The following is a 22,991-nucleotide window of genomic DNA, read 5'->3' on the forward strand; positions in this document are numbered from 1 at the left end:
ATAAACAGCGGCATGTTCTAATTCTGTGCGGGGCTCCACATCAATTCTGCATACATTCTGCATCAAATGTGCCACAAATCCATAGCATTTATGTATCCAACTCCATTGAATAGAAAACCATGCTGTAGTCTATACAGTGCAGCTCTTACATGTTACTTCTTCATGAAGATTCCATGCCGAATCCAAGGGTGAAAATCCACATGTGGATTTGCCAATTGAAAAGGGCTTAATGCAAGTGCACCACCACACCATCACATACTAGTAACCTATTTCATTAGCACCAAGAGCAGTGTCCAAGCAGGCAGAGACCATGGGAAGGCAAGATGGATGTCATGGGTGTCTCTGCGATTTCTCCCGGCAATGGCGGCAAAGGTGCCTGACTCGGTCACCGCACAGTGGCAAAAAGAGTTTTAGTCTATGAATACTAATGGTGGTTTACGTCAGTACATCAGTACTTTATCCGGGACTCCAAGAGTTAATGACAAAATAATTGACACAAGTCCTGGTAGCTTTGATTAGTAAACTGGAGGTATGAAGTTTTACTTCAGCTCAGTTTTGTAATTACAACAAGGAAAACAATGGCAGTCTTGTAGCAATAGCAGAGATATTACTAAGGAGTAAATGACACATTGATTCACAGTTGAATTCAGTGTAACAGAGGTAAATCTTCAACTCTCTCTCTCTCTATTTGACTCTAGAGGTTAGAATTTTCACAGTCCTAGTTATCTGCTGGGGTTTTACTGGAAGACTATAAGGCAGATAATGAAGTTGATCTTAAGATGGGCCTCTTTCAGTTTCCCTGGCTTTGATTTCACAAGGTTTTGTGTAATTCACTGTTTAGTAGACAGGTCCCAAACTTTCTCTTCCACACTGCTGTTTATTGGGAAGCTTGTAAGTCAAAACTTACCACTTTAGAACACGTTATCTCTGCTCACACTGTGGAACTCCTCCTGCATGTCCTCCTCCTCTGACTGCCTCCTCCCGACTCTTTCACTGTTCTGCTGACTCCTCCTTCACTTCCTGTCTTAACTCCCCCTAACATCCTGCCTCATCCTAATATTTTCCCACTCTGGACTATCACATCACCCCCCTCCCAACAATCAGTGGTAGCGTGACAAGCAGGCAATAAGCAGCCAGCTTTTGCTAAGCCGTTAGCTTTAGCTTTGAGAGAAAGTAGAAGATAGGGTTTTTCCAACATACAGCACCTTCTATGTCTCCTAGGAGCCTATAGCTAGGTGTTACAGGACAAATCATTGTGTAGCCATACTGGAGGAACCTTCCTGGCCACTACACAAACAAACATGGGCAGATGGCAGGGCCCCCTGTGCTAAGAGGGGTCTACAGTGACCTGCCACTACTTCAAAAAATGAAGGCATCTCGCTGTCTACAAATACACCTTTTTATGGCACATTGGAATAAAGCTAGCATGGTAGGAGCATGTATTCAGCAGTCTGATAACAACTCCAGCTACACCTCTAACAGCTGGGAACAGAGAAACCTCCAAACCCAGCCTATTAACCCCTTACATCCTGTGGTCATTGCAATTGCTGATTTAAAAGGCTGACAGAAGGAGAGGGCTCTCACGGTCACCCATTGAACACCCAGGATGTGCTCATGGGGTACTGATGGATTACTATGGCACCTGAAGGCTTGCCAATGGTCTCCAGGTCTGCCATCCATGGTGACCTATGAGGACCACACAGAGATAGGGTTTCATGCGACAATACAATACACTGCAATACTCCAGTATTGCAGTGTATTATAAGAACAATCATTCCTAATGAAATTCAAGTTCCTCAGTGGGACAAGGGCAAAAAGTTTTAAAAAAGTGTAAAAAAAAATATAAAAAATAAAGTTAAAGCCAAGCCTTTTTCCTCTTACTATGGGGGAAAAAAAGATTTAAAAAATATCAGAAATGTGATATTGCCACGTTTAGATTGACTCACACAAAAATCTTAGCATATTATTTAACCTGAATGATGAATGTCGTGAAAAATATATATTAAAAATCTGGCAAAATATTTAATTTGTCATGTCTCACCTCACAAAGAACAGAAAAGAAAGCAATCAAAAAGTCATAAGGATCACCAATAACTAAAAGTTATACAATATATTATATGTACTCTAAAATGATGCCACTGAAAAAATATAGGAGACAAGCCCTTATATGCAAAAAATTATTGTAGACATGAGGCCTACTGCGACTCTGCGTCCAAGGGCCCACACCAACCTGGAGCTGGCCCTGGCAACATCTGCACAGAGTTTGTATGTCCTCTCCATGCTTGTCTCCAGTTTCCCCTCACACTCGAAAAATATACTAATAGGTTGATTTAGAAAATAGATTGTGAGCCCCAGTGGAAATAAATCTGTGCTCTGTTTTGTTAGGGAAAGCCGGATCCTGACGCACCCCATTGATTATAATGGGGTCTGTCAGCCCACTAGCGTTTTCCAGGACAAAATAGCACAACATGCGCCCTTTTGTGATCTGGCTTCACTCAGATTGTTCATTTAATTGGAGATAAGCAGCTGCCAGAAACCACATTGACGCTTCTCTCCAATAGGACGGCACAGGTTGATATTTGGGACCAGCCTCTATATTTACTAGATTGCCAAAGATCATGTGGAAATCTGCGTAACCGATTGAGAAAGCTTCCTGGCTATGGCTGGTTTTATTTCACCCATCAGTACTAGAATGTGGTTTGCAGAAACCACAAGGGAATACGCTGAGTTACTGTATTGTGTTAGAGGCTTGTGACATGGTGGCTGACCCTAAATTGTAGTGTAATTATAGGGCGCTGGCAAAGGGAACAATAAGCGGTGACATTAAATTATAGTGAATGATTTGGCCCCTCTGTCATAATAAGCGGTTTGTCGCGTGCCGCGCGCTGGTCACCGTGTTTATTTACTGGAAAATTGGAGACTGTGCTGTGGAGGAAATGAAATCCGACAAAATGTGAGAACATGCGTCTATGGCGGCGACCGAGTGACAATAATATACCAAGGGTTTCATGTTTGGGTATAGGATCCTGAGCTAAGACACAGCAGGTATTATGAGCATGTGACTGGCAGAACGGATGGCCTTCTGTCAGCAGGTTCAAACATATTAAACCGCGACGGAATAGTGATGTAACGCTGTTTCCAAAACGCATTTTGCTATGGCTGCTATCACACCTGGAAAAATAGTCTCTTAAAATGTTCCTATGCCATATGCAAACGAGCAGAGTGGTCGGTCGGTGGGTCGGGCCGTCTCTGCTGGCCGGAGTTTGCTAAGTAAATGCACACCTCTTTCCCCCTTTGCTGGTGTGACATGGATGATGTCGAAGACCACTGATTATAGCAATTTCCTCTGGAAGTGGTTTTAGTTAGTGCATGCGCCAATTGTCATCCCACTTCCAGGAGGAGACTGCTAGGATCGGCGACTCATGACGTTATCCACATCACACCAGCAAAGAGGGGAGTGTTTACCAGGCTAACTCCAGCCAGCAGAGATGGTACGACCCACATACAGAACCATTTGCATGCAGTGTAAACATAGTAAATTTACGACCCTCCAGCATCGGATTTGCATGCTGTGGGATCAGGAGCTGACCCTGCTACATACAGGGCAGGTGCTGACTATTTCTGACAACAGACTGCTAACCCTTTAAATGCCCAGATTGGAATTTAAATGTCCCAAAAGACCCCCATGATGAGGTGCTGTTTGGTTGGAATGGCAGCTAGGGGCCTCCTCATGACCTCCAGGGCTGCCATGAAAGAACGCCTATCGAGGCGTGCCTGTGGCATAATTTCATAGACTGCCTGTCAAAATGCAGTATACTGTAATACTATGGTGTGTATAAGCGATTAAATGATCACAAATTGAAGTCCCCTAAGAAAAAATAAAAATAAATAAATAAAAGTTTTATTAATTGTTACAAAAAAATAAAAGTCCCGTCTATCAAAGTAGCAGATTATTAATCCTGCACAGTGAACGTTGTCAGAGAAAACAACACAACGCCAGAACTGCACTTTTTAGTCTCCCAGAAAAAAATGTAATAAAAAAATTTGCATATACTCCAAAATGGTACCAATAGAAACCACAGGTCGTCCTGCAAAAAGTGGGCCCTCGAACAACTATGTTGACGGAAAGATAAGAAAGATGACGATAGAAAAAATATATATAGAGAAACTTTCTATGTGTATTGTAACGTTGGGCCGCCTCTAGCGTGGATACAAGATGTGATACAGGCGGGCATTCAGGCTCTAGTACCCTGTTGTATCACCCCTAGCTTGGATACAAGATGTGATACGGGCAGGCATGGAAGCTTTAGTACTCTGTTGTACCGCCTCCAGTTTGGATGCAAGATGTGATATGGGTGGGCATGGAGGCTCTAGTACCCTGTTGTACCGCCTGTAGCTTGGATACAAGATGTGATACGGGCAGGCATGGAAGCTTTAGTACTCTGTTGTACCGCCTCCAGTTTGGATGCAAGATGTGATATGGGTGGGCATGGAGGCTCTAGTACCCTGTTGTACCGCCTGTAGCTTGGATACAAGATGTGATACAGGCAGGCATGGAGGCTCTAGTACCCTGTTGTACCGCCTCTAGCTTGGATACAAGATGTGATTCGGGCACCTGACAGTCGTGCCAATGATCACTCCTGTTCTTTCAAACAGGAGCGATAACCATTGACTGAATGCAGGCAGAGTGCGCCAGAGATCTCTTCCGGACGCCAGCCTCTATTCAGAGTTAACAGACAATCATTCAAAGATGAAGGACTGCCTGCTCGAACGTCCGACAGTCACTTGGTTTTTAGGTAAAGAACAAGCGACTCAGACAAGTGAAAAGTTCTTGCTCACTTGCCTTGTTGGGTCCAATGTTTTGTACGGGATGACAGTCGTCCGTAATCGCTCTTTTGAGAGATTATTCATGTGACTCTGAGCCCATGTAAAATTACCCTAATTCACAATTATGCCTTGTGCAGAACCTCAGGGGCGGTACAGAAGAAAATCCCTATGTCATGCACCACAGCCTTGGGTCTTATACTTGGCACAACGCAGTATATCAGTGCTCCCATGCTGTTCTGTTAACTAAGGGAATGTTCACACAGTGGAATCCACTTCAGACTTTTCAACAGAGTCTGCCTCAGAATCCACTGCCGAAATCCGCGCCTAAGCTGACCATCTTTAACTCGGATTTTCGCTTGAGTTTACTGTGGATATGCACGCGGATTTAGGCCTTTTCATTGGACCAATCACAGATTACTTTCTTTTCTGCACATGGAATTTGAATCAGCGATGGAAGACTTTTAGGATGTGTCAAATCCAGTGCAGAAACTGCTGTGTAAAGAAGGCCTTAGGGCCCCTTCAGGTTGGTGTGTGTTCCGTCTGTTCACTATTTACATACCGCTTACCGGTGGTCCGTGTGAAAAAAAATTGCTGCCTGACTTATTCTGGTCCGTATCATGGATGAGAGTAAGACATGGAATGTCCATGGCCCCCATGCTTGCGTCCGTGTGTTTTCCTATTCAAGTTGTGCCTGAGAGTGCCTAAGAATCTTGAGTGCAAATCGCATACACCCATCTTAATGAAGAAGAGGCTGTTTTTTCTAATTTCCTGTTAGGTGGAAAAGCCCTTTAAATTCCTTCCCCAGACCCGGACATTAGCAGCACGGGAGAGACAGGCACAAAACGGTATAATCTGCAATGACCAAGTAGTAATGGCAATTCCTTGCATTACTTGAGCATTCTGTGGTGATATATTTTGGGCACTATATGTCCTTTTTATTTGGGCATTGTTTGGCAGTATTATTACTGCACTATTGATCAGTTTTATATGGACACTTTGTAGTGGTATTATCTGGGCTGTCTATCTTAGGCTAATTTTACATAGGCGAGTGCGATATCATAGAACTCGGCCGGATATCATGCTCACCAACATGCAATGTCCCCACAAATGCGAGGCGTTTTTGTGTTAAAACCGCCTTGCATCAGTTCGGGGAAGTAGCGATCGTCCACCGCGGCTTTTAGCCATGGCAGAGATTGCAGAATGTTTCCCATTGTTTTCCATGTGTAAACCTCAAATCGCACTCCTGTGTACCTCGCACGCCATGCAATGCTGTGCCGGCCACATTGAAGACAGTGGGCGATGCCATTTTTTCATGTGTATGACCCTATTCAAAAGAATGGGGTTCATATCCGTGTGTTAGTACTTAGTGTTGGAGAAGCCCTGTACTATGGGGGGCATTGGTATATAATAGCGAACATGCTCAGCCCCTTCACTTGGAAATCCTACATGCTTTTGTATGTGCAAATTTTCGCCCTGGACTAGAATATTCTGTATTATAATGCTATTATGTCATCGCTTTTCCTTTACCCTGTGGCTACATTCCTAACGTTCATTTTTTATGTGTTTGGGGATTATTTCAGCGTTTCCTTGGAAAGAGAATATTTTCCTCCTCGATGTGGAATACGTGCGGACTCTTCCTTCTCTCAGCACAGATGTGTTAAAACAATATTCTAATACCCGAGAGAAGCAGATTGCCTCAGTTTTTATGCCTCTCATTTTGCGAGGAGCACGGGCGGATTCTGCACGTCCAGCAGCCACTGAGTGCTGCCAAGCTGAGCACTGCCTGCCAGATATGGGAACTGTAAACAATGTATCCAATCTTATATTACCAGAGCTTTGCATGTGATATAATAATAAAGACTATTAAAAGTTCTATAACTTTATAATAAACTTTGGCGAACATTTTAAAAGACTTTACGCCGGTTTTCTGGCATAAAAAAGTTACAAATTTGGCGCAAGGGCTGCTTGTACAAAAGTTTTGCGACTTTTCAGCATGCTGCACTGGCCTCGCCATTTTCGGGGAAAAGTAGGTGGGGCTTGCCAGGAGGGGGCATCTGCCTCTTCATGTATTAAGTGCACAGTGCGCTGGGCAAAAATTATACCAAGCTTGGTGTCAATTAGTAAATTTCCCCCTTTGTGTTTCAATTCTGCTTGTTGTCAGTGAATGGAGAATGTTTACACCTAGAGGCATAAAGAGCTTTTCTAGAACTAAAGGCCCATTTAGACACAACGATTATCGCTCAAAATTCATTCAAAAGCAGTCTTTTGAGCGATAATCATTGTGTATAACTGCACTGACATTGTGCAGTTTTCGTTCTCCTGTCGCTCATCGTCGTCTTTCAGCATCCTGAAAGACGACGATGAGCCTTATCAGGGATTCACAGCGGAATACAGCTGATACTATTGTTTCAGCTGTATCCCGCTCCCTGATAACGGGCTGAGTATGATGAACAGAGCGGTCCAGCTGTGTTCTCTATACCCTGCACGGAGCGCTTGGCTGTATAACAGCTGGAGTCTCCATGCAGAAAACATGCAGAAGACACCCTGCTTGTCTTCTGCATCCTCCGCTTCGAGCGCTGGGCTGTATAACAGACGGCGCTCGGAGCAGGGAAACAGCTGGATGCAGAAGACAAGCGGGGATACCCCGCTTGTCTTCTGCATCCTCCGCTGGCAGCGCAAGCTGATCGCTCATCTTGAGCGATCATCTTGCGCTGTAAATGCCACAACGATGATCGCTCAAAAGTCGCTCAAAAGACATCTTTTGAGCGATTATCGTTGTGTCTAAATGGGCCTTAAAATATGGATGACCTATCCTCAGAACGTTGGAGGTCTATCAGCTGTTTTAAGTGGCCACGGTACTTGGGTAAAATCTTTTAGGGTGTAAGAATTGCATAAATATACACACCCTAAAACCAATACTTTGTTGATGTACAATTTGTGACAGCATTCACTGTTTTTGGGTCGGTGTCTATCAACATGGCATATCTCGACTTGGCAATCTTTGCCAACTCTTCAGTGCAACAGCGCTCCAAATTTGTTGATTTATGAAGGCATCGCGTGTGTAGCGCGCTCTTCAGGTCCATACATAGAACTTCAATGGGATTCAGTTCTGGGCTCTGGTGGACATTGCAAAATTTTGATCTTTCTGTGGTGAAGCCATTATTTTATTGATTTGGAGGTCTGCTTTGGGTCGTTATTGTGCTGAAACGTGAAATTCCTCTTCATCTTCATCTTCAGCTTTTTAGCAGAGGCTGAAGGTTTTGTGCCAAAATGCACTGATATTTGGAAATGTTCATAATTCCCTCCACCTTGACTAAAGCCCCAGTTCCAGCAGCAGAGAAAGAGACCCAAAGCATAATGCTGCTTTCACCATCTTCACTGCAGGTATGGTGGTCTTCTGGTGATGCACAATGTTGGCTTTATGCTAAACTTACCTTTGGAATTATGGCCAAAAAGTCCAACGTTGGTCTCCTCAGACCAGACCACATTCCCCCACAGACCTATGGGTAGGTTTGGCAAAACATAGCCGGGTTTGGGATGTTTTTTTTATTGTTAAAAAAGGCTTCCGTCTTGTCCCCTCTCCCCCACAGTCCAGACAGATGAAGAATACGGCAGATGGTTGTTACATGTACTTGCCAGTAATTCCTGCAGCTCCTTTAATATTACTGTAGGCCTCTTGGCCGCCTCCTGGACCAATTTTCTTCTGGTCTTTTCATCAATTTTTGAGGGGCGTCCAGTTTTTGGTAATGTTGTCACCATTCTGCCAGATTTAATCCACTTCTTGATGACGTCGTCTTTGTGTTCCATGGTATATCTAATGTCTTGGACATTTTTTGGCCCTCTTCTCCTGACTGATACCTTTACCAATCAGATCCCTTTGATGTGCTGTAAGCTCTTTACAGACCAACTAAGAAAATGTCAGGAAAATCCTCCTAGAAGCGCTGAACTTCATATGGGGTAAATGAGAATCCCTGTAAATACTGGCAGCAGAGTGCTGACTGCTATTTATCATGTTTAGATGTGATTGGCTAGTTCTGAACACAACCACATGCACACATATAAGAGGGCGTTCACACTTATGCAACTACATTATTTTACTTTTGTTATTTTTATTTTCCCACCTGAAAAGATTTCAGTTTCTTTTCCAATGGAATTGTACAGATAACGGGGTACATGGAGGGTGGAAATAAATCTCAAAGGATTCATCTTTGTCAAATATTTTGAACATGGCATTTTAATGTATGTCGAGTCAACCACTAAGAATAATAGGATCTTTAGATACAATATATATATAGCAGGACCCAATTAAATAGAGCAAAGCTGCCAAAGTAAGATGACTGTGTAAGTATGAGCCCCCAACCCCTCTATAATGAAGGGGTTGGGAGAGATCAGGTTGACGCTCGCTCTTTGATGCTGCATTGATTTGTAAAGTATATTGCAGAGCGCAATTCTGTTCATTTACCTGCACAGGAGGCTGCACACAGAGGGCCTTTGTCTGCCTCCTGAAGGGTCGCCATTCTTAAGAGCTCAGTTTAATAAATGCTTAATTAAACCCCAACACATTATATGCAAGGAATGTCCCAGTATATGCATTTATATGTATATTCTCCAACATCTGACATTCTGCATTCTGATTTAAAGGGCATGTGTCATCACAAAATGACCTCTTCTTTAAATCAAGTTTTTATGCTTAACCTATTTTTTTAAAGAATTGTTGTTGTTTTTTTATTTTTAATCTCACAATCAATTTTTTTAAAATCCTGAAGTCCTGCAGTTCTCACACTGACCACTAAGCCTCATTATAGTCTGACTCTTCCTGTTCTGTAGAGAAAAATGTTCAACAGTCATCTCATTATCAGAGCAGGATTAACCCTTTCCAATCCACTGTCTGACCTCTGAAGACATTATGATTTAAGGCTGTATAGCTCCAATGTTGAAAGACGTCCGTCGGGGTTCTCTTACTGTATATTGCCAGCCTCTCTGCTGTCGGAGCCTATCCAACGTGTCACCTCATGCAGTACTGGCTTTAGCCAGCATATAGCGCCGTTGTATAACAGCAAGAAAAGAGTAAGCCTCCTAGGAAAACCAGGATACAAATTGGATTGGAAAAGATTAAGGCCCATTTAGACCCAACGATTCTCGCTAAAAATTTGCTCAAAGCCGTCTTTTGAGCGAATATCGTTGGGTCTAAATGCATGGATATCGTGCAGTTTTCGTGCACGAGTCGTTATTCGCTTAATTCCAGCTTTCTTTAATTGAGCGATTAACTCTTATTAGCGGTGCAGGCTGTTATCATAGTCAGCAGCGCTGCTAAGATTTTTTCAGCCTATGTCCTGCTGGTAGTTCGTGACGCGTGCTGTAAGCACGGAGAACAATACAGCTGTTTGCTTATGCAGAACAGCTGTATTGTTCGCCGAGCAATAGTGGGGATTTCCCACTCCACCTGCATAGCTCTTCAGTAGCTACTATAAACTATGCAAAGATGATTGCTAAAAACTATCACTCAAACTGTCATTTGAACTACTTTTGAGCGATCATCTGTCAGTGTAAATGGAGTGTTACACTGAGAGGTTACACCCATATATAGATAACACAGGATCCACAATAGCTAATTATCACAGCTCAGCTGCTGCTGCTCCTTGTAAGGTCAAAGAGCATGCACACAACACTCCCCCATAGAAGTCTATAAGGAATGATCACAGTTCACCTCCTCCCGCTCCCTGCAAGGTCACAGAGCATGCCCACAACACTCTGGTATAGAAGTTAACGTGTCTCCTCCTGTCCACTGTATCTATGTATCACTGGTATCTACGAGAATGCTATGGCTGTTCGCATAGTCATGTACAGACAATAGAATGAAAAATCTACAATCAGAAAATAAGAACAGATTAGAAAAATGGAAAATGTATGATTTTAATGATGTATGATGTTTTAATTTAGTAAGAAAAATATATGAGTGATACATTCCCTTAAAAATTCTGTGACTGGGGGGGGGGGGGGAAGAGGAAGGAGGAAATAATATCGTATAGAGCAATTAGTAGAGAGAGGAAGGTAAAACCCTCCATGGGTTCTGTAATGGCTGCCATTAGGAGATTGTTGGCACCCCCTTCCTTCCCTCACCCAGCACTTTGGGTATACGCCCTGCATGGTGGCTGTGTCTTCTCCTAGTGACATCCAGCCATTGTTATAGTCTATGACACCCATTCTTATGGCTGCAGGACTTGCGGACATTGCACGTCTGATGCGTCTGCTTTTTCTCTATTCCTACAGCATTCTGGGAGCCATAACTCAGTACCCCCTGTTCAGATAAGATAACACGTACAGCAGGCATATCTCACTGAGCGAGTGCCATATGATAGCCGACCGATGAGCTCATCGGTACCCTTCCGATGAATTGCAGAAGTTTCAGCAACGCAGTGGGATTTCAGGAATGTTTTGATATGGAAGGTACAATTTGGGCAAATTTATCCATGTACGGTAGATTTGCTGAAAAATATAAAAATATTCAATAATCTCAAATATTGTAGTCTTAACCCCTTCCCGACATGTGCCACAGATGTACAGTGCATGTCGAGTGTGTATATGGAGCGGTCTCAAGATGTTCTAATTGGGATTCTGATGTCCCTCACGATGAGATTGCGGATTTCCGTCCGGGTGTCATAGCAGCCTGTGTCATGTCATAGTAGATTGCCAGTCAGAATACAATATAACACATTATACTGTGTGGACAATCGAAGAATCGCAAATTCAAGTACCCTGTGGGGACTAAAGAAAATTAAGGATAGTTCATCAATAGCTGATTAGCTGGGGTTTGCCGCTCAAGATCCTAACTAATCGGCTGATTGTGGGGCCACCAACAGCGTCACAAACACACTGGGGTCAGAGTGAAAGTCACTGCTATAACCCCTGTGTAGTGGATCCCACTTGTAACTGCAGGCTCGACTCCCATTGATGTCAGTGAGACCCCCGGGCCTGCAATTACAATCTCGAGCCACTACACAGGGGATGCAGCAGTGGCTTCTGCTCCAACCCTAGTGTATGGGGCAGTCAGCGGATACACAATCAGCTTATTGGTCAGGTTCCTGAGCGGTGGACCCTAGGCAATCGACTATCGATGAACTATCCTGAGGATAGGTCATTAATAATATTTGCCCTGGAAAACCCATATATTTTTTAATTATTAATAAAAATCGAATGTATTAAAGGTTTAAATCCACCCCTTTTCCAGCTGTCGCAATAAAATATATATAAAAAATAAATAAACTGCCTTTTTGTGTCAAAAAAATCAAATGACTAAAATATCACATTATTAATTCTGTCTTCCTGTATGGTGAATTGTGTCAGAAAAAAACTCATGAAATGCCAGAATTGCATTTTTTTATCACCTCATTGTCAATAAAAATGTAATAAAAAGCAATCAAAAAGCCATTATGTACCCTAATATGGTAGCAGTAAAAACTACAGATCACGCCACAAAAAATGAGCCCTCATACGACTAATTTTTTTAAGCAGTATTATGGTAACAAAAACTTTATAAACTTTTAAAATACATTAAATTAAATTACAAATTACTTTTAAATCCCAATACATCATACGGTACGTTAAATGCTACCATTGAAAAATATAACTCATCCTGCAAATGATAAGCCCTCATGTAGTCATGTCACCAGGAAAATAAAGTCATTGGGATTTTTTTTATAGTATGGAGAAAAAAAAAAGTGCTGCAGCCGGGAGGCGTTAAAGGGACAGTAACACCTATAGTCATATCTACATTAGCTATTGGGTTGCATGCAGGCTGTGGTTCCCTGTTGTCAGCCACCGCTAGAGAAGCTGACTGTAGTGTTCTTCAATGGGACTAAAACACGTTTGTCATTTCAAACCCTTATGGACCTAACTAAGCCATAAAATCAATTGGCACTTGTAAATACACATGAGATATGCGTATTCACTATGTATATACGCTGGGGCCTATTGGATTTTTTTTTTTGCACATGTTTATGGCCCGAAATTAGTAAATGCCTGTGTAAATGAGCCCATAGGGTGCTGGCAGAGATCAGATGTAGCCATGTCTTTTCTGTACACGTATCCTCCGCCACACGTTATGTCATATGTTGTGAGGTTTATTCATGACATCGCAAGTTGATTAAGAAATATCCTGCTCTCGACTTGACTTCTCTGATTCTCAGCTCTGCATCAAAGGAAACTTGCGCCATTCATAAAGAACGACGACTATTAATGTGAGTGTAACACTGACACCTAGTGGAACACGACTGTAACTACTACATTTATTAATAAATAAAGTTTAAAGTGGACCTGCACCAGTTTTAGGGTATTTAGTATAAAAGTCCGTGCCACAATTCGTGGCATTCCCTCATCAAAAACAGAGGCAAAATCAGTACGGATTTTGACTCAAAATCAACTGTGGATTTGCAGATCACTTCGGCTTGCTGCTCCTCTTACCTCGCAATCAGCAGCCCTTCACTGCAGCATATGGAGCAGCCTTCACATCAATCATCCAAAATGCACTATTAAACGCAGCGACTGCCAGTTGGATCATGCAGAATTGGGCGCATCTTCTGACCGGCGACCGCAACACTTAGTAGCGGTTGTCCGGTGAGGGCTGCTTTGTGTGCTGTAGTGAGGGGCTCCTGATTATGAGGTGAGAGGAGCAGCGAGCCGAAATCAGCCTGAGATCCGTAGCTAATTCTGACTCAAAATCCACACCAATGGTGCGGAAATGCCGCAGAATTTTCCGATGCAGAAAATCTGCATTTCCACTACATGTGAACGTACTCTCAAGCAGTATAAACCAAGGGCAGCAAGATATCAAGGAAGTAGAAATTATTCCCAATATGATGTCATGCGATGTCTTTTAAGGTCCCATTGAAAGCAATGGGCGAGGTGTCCAAGGGAACGTCAAAAGATAGAACGTGCTGCGATTTTTATCCTCGTAGCATCGCTGTGAGAGAGAAAAAAAATCGCTCATGTAAATAAGTCCATTCAAAAGAATCGAGTTCATATTTGTGCGAGTTTTGTGTGTCTTGTTATGTACAAAATGGGATTGTTCCCAGCAAGAGAAACCACATAATCTTGTAGATGTGATACCTTTTACGTACAAAGCTCACACGAGATCCTGGCCCGCGTGAATGTAGCCTTAGGCTTTTTAGAAGGATAGAAAAGTGCAGTTGTCCTATGACAGAATCCTGTGACATCATCAGCACAGAATGCTCTATACGGTTACGTGGCAAGGCAGGAAGCACTGAGGTCAGTCACTTCTCATTTGCTCCGAGAGAGAGAACATTGCATCACTAGAGATGGAAGCAAGCCCCAGATAATCCATCATCATTACCCCTAGCTAGGGATCCTGGTAGTGGCTGTGCGGCTGGTGCCCTAAATATATCTGATGTGATTGCTGCCCCTGCCAGTGCGACTGCATAGACCTATACTGTGCCCAAATGATGCCAACCGACTGAAGATTGAGGAGCTTAGTGCCCCCGACTACATCAAGGAAGAAGATGGTCAAGGCCAAAATCAGAGAGGACAATGAGGTTAAAGCAGCACTAAGAAGCTTTGCTGCATTCATCGTTGGCCTTGTGCTGACCACCATCTATGCCCTAATTGTCCTCTTTATCAAGAATTACAATGTGTGGTTCTGTGTGGCTTCCAGCATCACCATAGGATTCTTCTTATCACTTGGCATGGCGTTCTCCATTAGAGTCCGGATGACTGTGCTCCTGATGTTACCAGAGATATTCTCAAGTAAGAAGTCTGTGAATAGTAAAGTCTATGAAGATGATCAGTTTACTTCTAGAATGTTAGTTATTATATATGTATACAGTAACATGTATGAAGATCAGTTTAGATACAGACTATTAGTTATAATATCTGTGTGCATTCTTATCTCTGTCCTCATTTCAGCGCAAGCAAGGCTAATTGTCCTTTTCGTGGCGTTCAGTATGGTCATGCAAGGGCCGGCTACAAATATCCTAGAAAATCTCAAGCGCACCTCGCAGACGGCCGTGTGTGGGGCCGAGCTAGCTCTGAATGAAACAAAAGAAATGCTATCAAAGGTCACAAAGCCGATAATGAGTGAGTAACAAGGAGGAAGTAAACTGTTAGAAGGTAGCCTCATTGTCAAAAAAATCATGTGTCTAGAAGGAGTAATGGAGTAAGTTGGAATGGAATGAAACTTTCTCTGTGTGATTGTAATGTTGTGATTACAATATCAGAGCAAGAGGATTATTGCAGAAAACTGACCCCTTGGAGGGAGGCTCTAGTACCCTGTTGTACCGCCTCTAGCTTGGATACTAGATATGATACGGGCAGGCATGGAGGCTCTAGTACCCTGTTGTACCACCTCTAGCTTGGATACAAGATGTGATACGGGGGGCATGGAGGCTCTAGTACCCTGTTGTACCACCTCTAGCTTGGATACAAGATGTGATACAGGCAGGCATGGAGGCTCTAGTACCCTGTTGTACTGCCTCTAGCTTGGATACAAGATGTGATACTGGTGGGCATGGAGGCTCTAGTACTCTGTTGTACCACCTCTAGCTTGGATACAAGATGTGATACAGGCAGGCATGGAGGCTCTAGTACCCTGTTGTACTGCCTCTAGCTTGGATACAAGATGTGATACGGGCAGGCATGGAGGCTCTAGTACCCTGTTGTACCACCTCTAGCTTGGATACAAGATGTTATACAGGCAGGCATGGAGGCTCTAGTACCCTGTTGTACTGCCTCTAGCTTGGATACAAGATGTGATACGGGTGGGCAAGGATACAACATCCAGATTCTCACATTCCAATAATGCACCCCTCTCTGACTCTCGTAACTGGGTAAAATCTCTTAGATTGGTTCGTAGAGGCATCTAGTGTTCATCAAGCTTTACACAAGCGGCAGAAGAGGTCACTACATACAAGGAGCCTCTGAGAGCCTTTTATAGGCCAAGGGGGGAACCACTTTTAGGGCCTCAGGTGACAAGACCGTCCATCTAATCCCACCACAACTCTAATCATCTGTATATCTGCCTGAGATGGAACTGCATGCTGAGCTTTGTAGTAAAACAAAAACTTCTTCTAGGGGCGGATTTTTTTTTCTTACAAAGAGTATATTATTACAGACGTGTCAGTGGAGAATTCCTATTGATGTGTATTTTATAGTAATCAGCGTGAGGTGCTTTGTGTACTACATGTGATGCTTATATTCTCCATTATCTTCCAGATACTATAAAGAAAATCGTAAACAAGGTGCATGTTGCCGCAGAGAGCGCAAAGAAATTCTTCACCAAACTTTCTGATGCCATGAAGCATGTTGGTGAGGACTCCTGGGAGAGCACAATGGCGGATACTGGGAGGGATGGGCGGGACTGGTCTGTTTAGGGTTTAGTAGGAGAAAAGTCTATGCTGGGAGATGACAGCTTGAGATAGAAGGTTTATAGATGTCCCTGCGGATAGTCACAGAGGGTCTTGTAGCTGGAGACTTGTTTTCTATCAGTATCAATGAGCAGTCAGTGCCCGGCCATGCCATGCTGCGTGGGCACTGCTCCTCCCTTAACGCAGCTCTTGGCTTTAGCATATAGATGGGTTATCTGGAGCAGGAACCATCTCTAATAACACAGGGGGATTATCAGGCAGAAAGACCCCTATAGTCTGTTATGTGTGTCCTCCTCTCTCTATACCTACCTCTGTCGTATTTCTCCCACAGTAAAGGAAATCCGTAGTGCGTGGGCATTCATCACCAACATCGGTGATTACTGTAATGAAGAGATGGAGCGCCCATATTTAAAGTGCAACAAGGCTTTTGATGATGCTAAGAACAGATGCTTCTCAGTCATGTCTTTCTTGGGCTTTCTGTGTTACATCCTGGATATCTTTCGGCCTCTGTGCGGTCTGGCGAGAAGTAAGTTTAATATGATAGAAACGTATAATAGTCATGTGATATCGGTGCACTATGTCTATTACGGCTGCTGAGAACATGATATTGTAATGTGCCGTCTGTGATGACATCACAACATCCAGTATTACATGGTAGACTTCTTCACCCTTTCTGACTAAATCTACAGCATCTTGATACCAATTACGATATTCCTGTCTTACAGTTATCGTCATCCTTTGCGTTATTCCTCACTACGTGGAAGCATTTTTGCAGAAACATATAAAAAATCGTAAGTATAAGACATTTCTTCTAATGATAATTCCAGTGATCCGGCAGATATATTGCCTACTGTGGTCTTCTATCTGGCAGCTATTATGTCTTGTCGCATTGCCGCTGCCATCAAATTTGTTCCCCATCATCTCTTTTCATTTTCCTGACAATTTAAAGGAACAGCGAGAGAAATTATCACTAGAATCCCCAACTTGATCACTTATTGATGTCATCACTTAATGTTATTGTTCCCTACATAATAGAGCGGGATGCGAGCAGGAGATGTACTCGGCCCGGGCAGGAAGCGGGGCTGTGCAGGTAGTCAGTGTATGGGCACGTATATACATAGTCTTATCTTCTCTCTTCCCGTAGCCGTCGTGTCCTGTGTCAAAAACTTCAAGAACCAGTTTAATTTTAATATCACTTACCTGGATGATGATAAGGAGAAGAACATTACAATCTCTCACGCCGCTGCTGACCTTTTCAGTGAACTAAAGGAAAAGTTAGAGACGTATAAAGAGATGCTGGGCATGTTCACCTACAGTATGCTGCTCCTCTGCATATTTTACTATTTCAAGTAAGAGCCTCTCTCCTCTATCTATATGTGCTGATAATGCAGCATCCAGACACCCCGGCAGGTATTGTGGTGACCGAGGTGTTCAGTGCAGGACAAACAAAATAGAGGCCGGGAACTTGTGAAAACAACAAGGAGAAGTCTCTTGAACATTGAGCAACAGGTTACAGCCAATCTTTACCTTAGCACAGTACTTGTAAAATCCACAGTATCTCCAATGTGAGTATTTCTCACAATCCCAGGGAGCTTTTCTATGTAAGTGCCAGAAGCTTATCAGAGTGGCTTATTTTAGGTTATTCCAGCTTTTCTCCTTTTGCTTGTATCCCCTCACACTAGCACTAAGACCTTGGGGTTCACTTTAGGTTCAGTCCAAGTGGACTTTACTTCTGCTTGTCTTCACGCACAATTTGGGGGCCTTCCTGGGTTGGTAACAATCCTGCAGCTTTGGTTGCTCTATGCTGCATGAGCAGATAATTCACTACACTCTCTACTCTAATGCCACACTACATACATATGTGTAGATGTGTGTGTATGTGTGTGTGTGTGTATATATATATATATATATATATATATATATATATATTCCTCTGTAGTGATGTAGATGCACATATACTACTCATCTAAAGTCTGTATAACCAGAACATATGTGTGTCCTTCCTCCAGGGCCGTACACTATCGCAGAAAGTACATGACAGACGACAATCATGACAACGTCTACATTACTCGTGAGTTCATCGAGTTAGATGTGATGAGAGTAAGACAAAACCGTGAGAATCTCCTGCCTCTGTCCTCAAGTGAAGGATATGGATTAATCCGACCAGGTGAGAGAACATTACTGTAATGTACAATCAGAGAGGACGTTCAGGAAATACACAACGTTCTCGTCCTACGGCCCATAAGTCACATCCGGAATGTCCATCTAAGCCCTTTATTCTCACTTCTCTCTCCAGGCTCAATATTTCTGACCAGAAGTGAGAAGAAAGGATACGTCTTCGACATCATCAATGTCCTCCGGGGCGTCCTTGTTGCAGTGTTTGTGGTCTCCATAGATTATGTCTTTTTCTGGCTCCTAGATTTAATGTCCTACCTGATGAGCGGGGAAGCAACAGCTCATAGTGAGTGACATTGTTCTCCGTCCCCTGCAGGATCACAATGATGACCAGACATATAGAATATACGTAGTTGTGCTGTGTCTGTAACATACTAATATGTTTATCACATTCTTCCTCTTCTCTCAGCTCCTCAAGTCTTAGCCCTACTCGTGAACGGGACAGGAATCGCAGATGAGATCTACTCGGCCATCGCCTCTGCGTTTGGAGCTTTACAGCGATCAAACATGACCGCCTACACCAAGAAATGCAAAATCCAACCCTCTGAACCAAACTACCTACAATACCTTGTTATTGGTATGTTTCTATAGACAAAGAAAAAGTTGTAATAGCTAATTCTTCCATATACAAAGTGGCAGCAAAGCGACTTTGCAGCTAGAATCGCACTCCTTTCCCTAATGTCTCCTTGACATTAACCTTCACTCTCCTCCTCTATCTACAGGGTTTCTGCACGGATTTGCATTTTGTATCGCCATCTTTGGTGTTTACATGCAGAGGCTGCGGCGCTACATATGTGCCTATTACTACCCGACCCGTGAGAAGGTGATACATCTATATCCTGTCTATAGACAGATGTGTGGGAGTCATTCTGCAGATTGCTATAGTATGACTCTGGAGATCTGCAGAACATTGCTCCGTCTCCTCTCCTTGCATATTCATATATTCTGCAGATTAAGGACATAAATAGTTCTTGTATAAGGAGGGGCTGTTCTAAGGGTACGAGGGATCAATAAAGAACATTTTTTTAATTCTCTGTTAGATGCGAATCTGTTTCCTCTACAACCAGTTGCTGATCAAGCGCTCAAATCTGGCAATATCGCTATTCCAGAGTATATGGAGCAACCAGGCTGACAAGGGTCACAACAACATCCTGCTTATACTTGCTGCAAAGTAAGTACCATCATTATGTCTCCCTTCTAAATGTCCACATCTTTAGCTGATGCGTCCATCTAAATATTTCTACAGATGCCCATTCTTCTTCAGCTGGTTAGCAAAGTTTGTGGGAGCCAATCAACAATATTGCATGGCTTGTGGCCAAATCTGTACCAACAAGAACAACGAGGAATACCACTACTGCACCACCCCTGGGTGTAAAGGTAAGAAGCCCAGCAATGTAAGACATTCTCAATGAACCCACATATAGCCACCTGCCAATCCACGTTTACCACATATACATTGTCTATGTAAATTTCCCATTGTATAATGAGAAGCCACCTTTTTTAGTCACATGGATTATACCCCTTTGATAAGTAACCATTGCTGGACGCTTGTTATCTAGGGATTCCTGGCAGGAATAGCCTTCTGCATATAATGCAAAGCAATATACCCGTTATAATAAGAGCATTATTTCTGTGTATATATGACTGATGGGACCCTACAATTCCTGGCCAGGACTATAGCACTATATACAGCTTCCTTACAATGTAGCTATAAACACATCCATCTTATTTATATTCTGTCTTTATAGGCATTTACTGTCCAGTTTGTGCCAAGATACTGAAAAATTCCTGCACTGTGTGTATGGGACCTCTACTTGTCTTTGATTTTGAAGACGAAGTAATGTAAGTTATTCTCTATCATCTTACTTTTCTCCACTATGTCTTGAATAATTCCTATAGTTACATAGTCAATCTATACGTCACTGGAGAGTCGTCCCCTCCAGTATAGTGATCAGCTCTACCCATCAGATCTCCAGCAGAACATAGAGAAGTAGTGATTGTCATAGATAAGACTCCACCTAGAGGACAGGAGCTCTATAGACATACAGAGTGTCACGTCTGTGCGGCTCACAAGCACAATGCTGAGCACGAACGCAGGGTGACGTTCACAACTGCTGCAGTTGATACTGCTATGCACTGTAGAACAGTGTGCACCACAACAGGAGTACGTAAAACAGTAAGAAAAAACTGTGCAACACAAAAAGTACTACGCTCAGCAGAACGTACACACAAATGAAAATAGACGCACACCATTCTATGCCGATCAGTAACACCACTCCAGGGAGAAGGAAGCCTGGTCCTAACCTAGCAGGGGGGTGAAGGTGTCCTGCCTAGAAGAGGAGGAATCGCCTCAATAGAGGCTGCCCCACGGTCTTCGTCCTGGGGCCTGACTGTCCCTATAGAGGCCCCGAAAAGATTAACTGAACAGCAAAGAAATACAGAAATGAAAACAGAAATATAACTGAAAAGGAACGCGCAGCAACTTAACTGCAAGTATCCATAAACCCAGCACAGAAGAGCTCCAAACTCCAAGTACTCCACTATGGAATGGAATAGGCAGCACTGAGCACAAGGACAGGTAAGAATATACAACTACTCCACACCTGAGGACTAGCACAGCAATTAGAGAAGCACACCTCCACTCTTCTCCCAGACATGACTAATCAAGCATGCATCCATGCAGCAAAGAAAGACAGCACCAGCAGACTCTCCACATGGTGCATTAACCCTTGTCCTGCAAAACAAGGCGATAGGTCTTGGTCTGCGTCGAGGCCACCGTGCCATGACACTGTCGCAACCGACAAGCCATGACACAGAGTTAGTTACATCACTGGGGAAACGATGTCATCAGGACATATAGACATGACCTGGTTGCAGGCTTTATGATTGATTGTTTTCTCTTGTTCCTTAGAGACTCTAGCGATGATGAAAAACAGGCTTTATGGATAGAAGGAATGAAATCCATCAAAAAAGATGAGAAAACCAACAAGAAAAAAATGAGAAAAGTGATTAAAGGTCGACTAAAAGAAACCTTCAGGAAGCGAGGGAAAAATGACCTTCTCATCCAGAAATATAAGGAGTCTAAGACGTCCAGTGACTCCGAAGACAGCTCAGGACTAAGTGATGTAGACACTGGCGAAGATGGGTAATTCATGTTACTACTATGCACCTATCTTACAGATGCTTTATATGTAGCTCGGCCAGTTCTGGGGTTTTCTTGGCTTCCATGTCCTTATGACTTCATAGTAGCTGATCTGTCTCTTTTCGCTTCAGTCATCATCTCACATCATTTTTTATGTCTTTACAGGGAAAGTGACATGGAATATCAAACGTCAAAGGTCCGTGATGATTCCTACTATCAAGACTGGTCATTACCAGCAAGGACCAGTGACCAGAAACCCGATCCCATTCCCCTTCCCAACATCCAAGACAAGACAACTGGAGATGGCAGAAGAAGCAGTAAGGAGAGAGATGTGGGGAAGGGGCCTGGTCATTCATCAGCCCAAGCTTCCCACACCCCCTTCACTTCCCCCCCAAAGACCGATTATTGTCACTGCCAATCTTTTCACCAGATGTGACCTTTCCACTGGATTTTACTTTACCTTACCATATTTCCTACCAGACTTACCGTTACTATTATTTGCCATCACCCTTTATTAATACCCTGAGGGTTACCACCTACCTGTGAGGCTTCTGAACAACTAAGCCTCCCTATATTCCATTTTTGTAACATCTTGCCTACTATATAACATCTTAGTCACCTTTGTACCATCTTACAGGCCAATAAACATCTTGCCTGCTCCTTATCAGATGTGAGTTTCTTTATAATGATGATTAGGAAGTTTTTGGAGACTTCATAAAGCTGTCTTATGTGTAAGATGGCGACCATCCTGTGTGATATTGTACACTGCCTATGTTGTACATAGAGAAGCTGGTGTAAATTATGGGACAGTGAAGATATGTAATATGTACATGAGGATGTTTTGGGCCCTCATAGATTTAGATCTGGTTCAGAACTACGGTAAGTGGAAGAATAAATCAGAGAAAGACTTAAATGACAATTAAAAATAAAACTTGGTTTTCAAAACTAATCAATGAAAATATTATTACACCATATTTAGATAGTATGTTATATGAATGGCATGCATCTGTTGGTATACAACCACATATGAGATTTACCTATATCACAGTACTATAACCACTTGGATAAATAATTGTCCACAAGATCTACAATTAATAGAGCTGCATATAAACAGAAAATATCTCATATGCATGGATGATCCAGTATTCCACTTATGTGCCATTAAAACCCTGTTATATGTCATTCGAGATTATAAACTCAGATTAGATGTTAAATTATTCCAAAATCACCACCAGACACTGGAATGCACCACCATGCTGCCTCTGTTGTCCCTTCAAGCTTGGAGGTCTGCACCTTGTATCACATTCTTTATAGAGGTCCATGCTTTGTTTTTCAAATACAGAGCTCCAAATCTTTTATTTCCCTTCACACAACAAGTGTGTGAAAAATTCTGGCTGCCTGCAGTCACCACTAGGGGGAGCTCACTGCATAGTAATTTATACAGCTCTCACTAAACTCAATAATAAATCCAT

At 42.9% G+C, this 22,991-nt stretch overlaps 1 protein-coding gene across 1 annotated transcript; it reads left to right on the forward strand.

Annotated features, from left to right (window-relative positions):
* The first annotated feature begins 14,342 nt into the window (after positions 1-14,342).
* DCST2 (DC-STAMP domain containing 2) lies at positions 14,343-22,183 on the forward strand. Its single transcript, XM_066594930.1, has 15 exons — positions 14,343-14,586; positions 14,746-14,916; positions 16,051-16,143; positions 16,534-16,728; positions 16,928-16,993; positions 17,347-17,551; positions 18,212-18,369; positions 18,499-18,663; positions 18,787-18,954; positions 19,100-19,200; positions 19,418-19,548; positions 19,624-19,754; positions 20,126-20,219; positions 21,289-21,522; positions 21,685-22,183. Exons 1-15 carry the CDS (start codon positions 14,343-14,345, stop codon positions 21,953-21,955), a joined length of 2,427 nt encoding a protein of 808 aa, XP_066451027.1. The 3' UTR covers positions 21,956-22,183.
* Positions 22,184-22,991: the final 808 nt, after the last annotated feature.

This window comes from Eleutherodactylus coqui, chromosome 3 (assembly GCF_035609145.1).
Source record: "Eleutherodactylus coqui strain aEleCoq1 chromosome 3, aEleCoq1.hap1, whole genome shotgun sequence".
NCBI classification, from domain to species: Eukaryota; Metazoa; Chordata; class Amphibia; order Anura; family Eleutherodactylidae; genus Eleutherodactylus; species Eleutherodactylus coqui.